Here is a 5,861-nt window from a genome sequence, read left to right on the forward strand (position 1 = left end):
CCTTGCCGCCGGCGTTCTTTATCCTGGCCAGCTCCACCTCGTCCTCAGGCTTGTGGTCGTAGGACATGTCCAGGGCCCTGCCCCCCTCGGACACCACGCAGCGCGAGTCCCCGGCGTTGGCCACGATCAGCTGCTTGCCGCGGATCAGCGCCACCACCGCCGTCGTCCCGCTGTCCGAGCCGGGCTGCGAGACAAGGGTGCTGCTGAGAACCCCCCTGCTGCTCCCCGCCAGGCCGCGAGGGCCCCGGCACCAGCCAGCCAGCTCCTGAGGGGTGCCAGGCCCTGGGGTGCTGCCTCTCACCCCCGTTCCCCACAGCACAGGACGGCAGAGAAAACCCCGAGGGAGGTGGGAGGGCGGCAGTGTCCATGAGGCAGGGTCAGGCAACACCCCCGTCCCTGCCTCAGAAGGCACACGTGGGCCAGGGTGCCCCAGAGTTCCACGTGTCCTGTGACACCCTCAGGTCTAGCACTGGGCCCAGTGCCAGCCCAGCCCAGCTCGGGCAAGCCTCCCTGCAAGCCAGGAGCTCTCCTCACGGGGAGCAGGCTGGCACTGTGGCAGCTGCAGAGCTCGTTCCCTGACACCACGGGCCCCTGCCCTGGACCGAGGAGCCACAGCCTTGGTCTTGGCTCTGCCCGCAGCCACAGAGCCAGCAGGGCACAGTCCTGCTGCTGTCCTGCACTCTCCTTCCACATCGACACCCACGGCTCCCAGTCTCAACTTGCTGCCCAGACCCGTGCCCTGTCCTGCAGCCTCCCACAGCACTGGGCTGTCAGCAGCTGTGACAGCCCCAGGAGCAGCAGGGACAGCTTGTCCCCATCTGCATCCAGGAACTCCTCGCTGAGTCCCCCCCAAGCACCCTTGGCTCTACACTATGCTGCGGAACACAAGAACAGGGTGTGCACCTCCTCTTTCCCCTCCATGCCTGGTAACAACATTTCCTCCTCTTCATCCTCATCCTCCTCTGCTTCTTCAGTGTCATCTTCATCATCTTCATTCTCTGCTTCTTCACTGCTGTAACCATCCTCATCTTCACTGCAGTCCTGCAAGAAACGAGAGATACCACGGGAGTCACACAGGACACCCTGGGTGCCCTTCCCAGGCAGCTGGTCCCTCTGTCCCGGGGACTGAGGAGAAGTCTGCCCCAGCAGAGGGAGGTGACCTGGGACACGTCCCCCACACCTGATGCCAGAGCAGCTGGTTCCAGCCACTGGAGTGGATGAAGGGGTGTGTGCATGCAGCGAGAGCGAGGGCCACCCGCTGCGGCCCCTGCACAGGTGAGGGTGTCTCCTTCAGGAGCCCGGACAGTCCCCGATACTCCCCTGAGATGGACTCAAAGTATCAGCCTGAAACCTCCTCCTGTGGCACGCCCAGGATGAACCAGAGGCTCACAGCTCAAGTACCACAGCGAGCAATGTGTTCTACCCAGCCGGAAGGCCGCTCTGTCCCAGTGCTGGTTCCTACCTCACTGTCTTCCTCCTCTTCCTCAACCTCATCTGACTCATCCTCACTGTCCTCAAAAAATTTGGATTTGGCTGTGCGCTGGGGCTTCCCCGTGGAGGAGCAGGAGGGCCCGGCCTCCCCAGTAGAAGAGGTGACGGCCTCGTCACCCCTGCCCGGTTCAGGCTTCTGCAGGGCAGGGCTGTCGCCTCCAGCGCTGGCTGAGCTGGAGGAAATACCCGTCATGTCCTCCTCTGGCTTCCCGTTCTTTGCCTCCTGGGGGGGGGTGGGCTCCTGGGGCCACGCCTCATCTGTCAAGTTTGCACTCCACGCTCCTGGGTCTCGGCCTCGCCGTTCAGGTTTGACTCCCCCTGGTGCTGCCTGCCCGTCCCCTCGGCGGCGCTCTCCGCGGCCGGAGCTAAGCACTTGGTTTTGAGGTTCTTGGTGCAGTTCTGTCCATATCGTGTGAGAAGCTCCTCGATGGTCATGGTGGCTTCCTCGTGCAGAAGAGCAGCCTCCTCATTATCCACTGCAAATGAAGAGGGAGAGGGGTGTGAGGACAAAGGGGGTCAGACACAGAGCCAGAGGCGTCCCGGGGCCAGCCCTGCTGCTCTGGCTGCAGACAGGGGCTCGCAGTGCCCAGCAGGCTGGTGGCCAGCAGGGACAGGACACGTGGCCAGGCCCGTGCCACCCACCACCTCCAGGAGGAAGGGCAGGGCGATGGCTCCTTGCCCCAGCCACGCTACCCTGGGGCCTCCAGCCTCTGACAAGGCCTGGACATCCTCGTGGTTAGAACTGTAAATCCCCAAAGGAAAAGGAACATCCATGTCCCAAATACTCCTGAAAATACAGCACAAAACCAAAAAAAACCCCAACCACAAACCACTTCACCCCTGGCAGCTGAAGAGCAAGGGCCAACAAAAATCCAGTGTTCTGAGACCAACACACAATGTTCAAGGTGATGGTATCACTTTACATGTGCTTCAAGGTAGAATAGGTTTGGATTGGAAGGGACCTTAGAAGGCCATCTAGTCCAACCTGTGTCATAGACAGCAACACCTCCCATTAGAGCAGGCTGCACAAGGCCCCATCCAACCTGGGCTTGAACACCTCCAGGGATGGAGCATCCACAGCTTCCCTGAGCAACCTGTTCTGGAGTCTCACCACCCTCAGAGGGAAGAACTTTTTCCTAATTTCTAATCTAAATCTGGCCTCTTCCAGTTTGAAGCCATTACCCCTTGTCCTATCACCAGCCCTTGTACACAGTCCCTGGGCAGCTTTCTTGTAGGCCTCAACAGGGTCACAAGGTACTTAGCCCAGGGCAGCACAGACTCTACCCTGGGAATCCTCTTCCAGCTGGCTTCAAAGTCTGGCAGTGACTTGCTGGTGGGAAAGCAGCACACTTGGTTCTTGGTGAGAAAAGAACTGCTGAAAGGACCAAAGTCTGGTTCATCCCCACCTGCAACTGGTGTCTGCTGCCAGCCTGGCAGAGCTGTGCCCTGGACATTGTACTGCTCTGCTTCCACAACTCAGCCCAATTCCCAGACTCACACCAGAACTCTGCACCCCTTGGAGGCAGCCCTACAGAAACTCTCTGGTGGGTTATTTGTAGGATTCCAGGAATCAGAATTCCCCTAGCAGCAGCCTGAAGCCATCAGCAGTGCTGAGGGGTGGCCATTTGACTCCAGTAGAAATTTAACTGAAATCTGGGCAGAAAACTCCCTGTTGAAGGGGGCCTAGCTCAGCTGCTCTCAGCTCGTCCCAGAGCTGCAGTCTTGCCTGTCAGCAGCATCTGACTTACCATCATCTTCATCAGCAACCTTCTCCTTCTCATCTTCATCGTCCTGGGGTCGTCCAGCCATCTGAGAGAGCTCTTTAATCACCTCCTCAGTGGTGAGCTTGGCATCGATGGCTAAGAAAGCATCTTCCAGGGCCTAGGGGTGAGCACAGACATGAGAGCACGCAGAGTTCCACCCTCCCTGCAGGAGCCCGTGTGCCACACTGTGCAACAGAGTCCCTGCCAGAGCAGAACCCACCCAGCCACTCACAGTGGCTGAGGCTGGCAGGGGCCTCTGGAGAGCCCCTTGTCCAACACCCCTGCTCCAGCAGGGACACACAGACCTGATTGCCCAGGACAGCTTTTAAGTAGCTCCAAGGATAAAAACTGAATCGCCTCCCTGAGCAACTGTGCCAGTGCTCAGTCACCCTCACACTGAAAGATGTTCCCTGATGTTCAGAGGGGGGACCCCCCTCGGGTCCAGTTTGTGCCCTGGCCTCTGGTCCCGTCACTGGGCACCACTGGAAGATCCTGGCTCTGTCCCCTCAGCACCCTGCAGGTATCTGCAGACACACACTGAACTCCTGGAGCCTCCTCTGCTCCAGGCTGAGCAGTCCCAGCTCCTGCAGCCTCTTCCTGCAGCAGAGATGTCCCAGGCCCTTCAGCACCCTGGTGGCCCCTTGCTGGGCCCAGCATCAACCCAGGGGACAGCCCACACCAGATGGAGCACTGGTACTCGAGGGGGATTACAGCACAGGGATTGCTAATCCCCACCTCTGACAAAAGCTACCCCTGCCCCTGAAGCCCACCAAAGCAAGGCAAAGAACCAGCCCACGCCTTTAACTGCAATGGGCCTGAAAATTCAAAACAAAACAAACCACAATAAACCAAGGGAGCTGGAAAACAGAGGAATGTTTGAAAACACAACTGACACCTGGTGTACACTCCCAACACAAGGAAGGGGACGAAACTGGAAGACATGGCAGAGACCTCAGGGGGACAGGTCCCTGTACCCAAACGAGACCCTTGCCCTGCAGTGGTGCCTGCTTGTTCCAGGGCAGAGCTAGACTCTTACCTTTTGCAGCTTGCCTTCCTTGTAGGCCTTCTGGTCTTTGATTATTTCAGGAAGATACTTGGCACAGTACAGGGCAACTTCTTCTCCTGAAAGAGAGCAGAAATCCTTTACAGAGGCTGGTCCTCCCAGAAGCAGAATGGGCTCCTGGGCAGCTGCCTTCCTGAGCAACCGACTTCCAGAACTAAGAGGAGGGTGGGGAGCACGGGGGCCTCGCTCACACCTCCCAGCAGGCTGCAGCTCCAGGGCAGCAGGACTTGCTGAGGGCCCCTGGCCAACCTGAGCGAGCTCCTGCCCATCATTCCCACCAACACCTGGAGGGGAGCTCAGGCCCACTTTGGCACCAGGCCCAGGCTCCCTCAAAGCTCCATTTTCACCTGTAAGCACAGGGACAAAGAACAAGTGGAGGAGGAGAGCAGCTCGGGGCCAGGCTGTGCCCTCTCCAGCATTGCCAGCCCACGGCGAGCAGCACGGGGGGTGCTGGGTGTCCTGCTGGGTGCTCTGCACCCCCACAAGCACGGTGCCCCAGCCTCCAGCTGAGCCCTGCAGGGGGACAGGGCCCCGGGGCAGCTGGGCACAGGGGGCACGGCGGCCAGGACACTGCCCTGCGAGGGGACTGAGGACAGCCTGGACTGAGGGTCAACAGCTCAAACCAAGCGCCCGCTCCTGGGGCAGCCAAAAGATTTCCAGAACGCAGAGACACTCCAGCAGCTCCAGAATTAACACTGTCAGGTATGAGCAGAGCACAGGAGGTGATTTTTGTCATCATGAAGATGCTACTAAGAGAGCAAGAATGTTAAACTGAGTGAAGGATTGTGAATTTTCATAGTTCAGCTCAGCAAGAGGGACCAGAAGGAACAGTGCAACTCCCAAGAGGTTAGTCTCATGATTTCATAGAATCACAGGATGGCTGGGGTTGGGAGAGACCTTAATGAGCATCTGCTTCCAGCCTCCCTGTCATGGGCAGGGACACCTCCCATTACACCAGGCTGCACAAGGCCCCATCCAGCTTGGTCTGGAACACTTCTGGGGATAAAGCATCCACAGCTTCCCTGAGCAACCTGTTCTGGTGTCTCACCACCCTCAGAGGGAAGAACTTTTTCCTAATTTCTAATCTAAATCTGGCCTCTTCCAGTTTGAAGCCATTACCCCATGTCCTATCACTGCCAGCCCTTGTACAAAGTCCCTGGGCAGCTTTCTTGTAGGGCCCCTGCAGCTATGGGAAGGCTGCTGTGAGGAGGATTAGGTTTATGTGAGGTGAAGAAGGAAGCAGGACACAGGAACCTGGCTCACGGGTCACGAGGAAGGAACATCAGGGCTAGGAGCTGAGAAACAAACGGCACAATGGCCACAGGCAGATGGTGGGGCCCAGGGCCCTGCTGGACGAGCTGCCCCTGCCCCGGGGCATGGCACGGGCAGAGCCCAGAGCCCCTGGCACAGTGTGGGCAGAGCTCAGAGCCCCTGGCACAGTGTGGACAGAGCCCCTGGCACAGTGTGGACAGAGCCCAGAGCCCCTGGCACAGTGTGGACAGATCCCCTGGCACAGTGTGGACAGAGCCCCTGGCACAGTGTGG

At 58.9% G+C, this 5,861-nt stretch overlaps 1 protein-coding gene across 1 annotated transcript in view; it reads right to left on the minus strand.

Moving 5' to 3' along the window:
• Positions 1–6: 6 nt before the first annotated feature.
• Positions 7–5,861, minus strand: part of PPM1G (protein phosphatase, Mg2+/Mn2+ dependent, 1G) — a gene marked incomplete at both ends in the record, with an annotated part of 13,054 nt that continues 7,199 nt past the window's right edge. Inside the window, 6 exons of the mRNA XM_008944776.1 lie at positions 7–184; positions 904–1,041; positions 1,463–1,714; positions 1,765–1,967; positions 3,240–3,372; positions 4,291–4,376. Of these exons, the coding sequence (XP_008943024.1) occupies positions 7–184; positions 904–1,041; positions 1,463–1,714; positions 1,765–1,967; positions 3,240–3,372; positions 4,291–4,376 (990 nt within the window). The remainder of the gene's footprint in view (positions 185–903; positions 1,042–1,462; positions 1,715–1,764; positions 1,968–3,239; positions 3,373–4,290; positions 4,377–5,861) is intronic.

Source organism: Merops nubicus, unplaced genomic scaffold (assembly GCF_000691845.1).
Source record: "Merops nubicus isolate BGI_N331 unplaced genomic scaffold, ASM69184v1 scaffold14507, whole genome shotgun sequence".
NCBI lineage: Eukaryota > Metazoa > Chordata > Aves > Coraciiformes > Meropidae > Merops > Merops nubicus.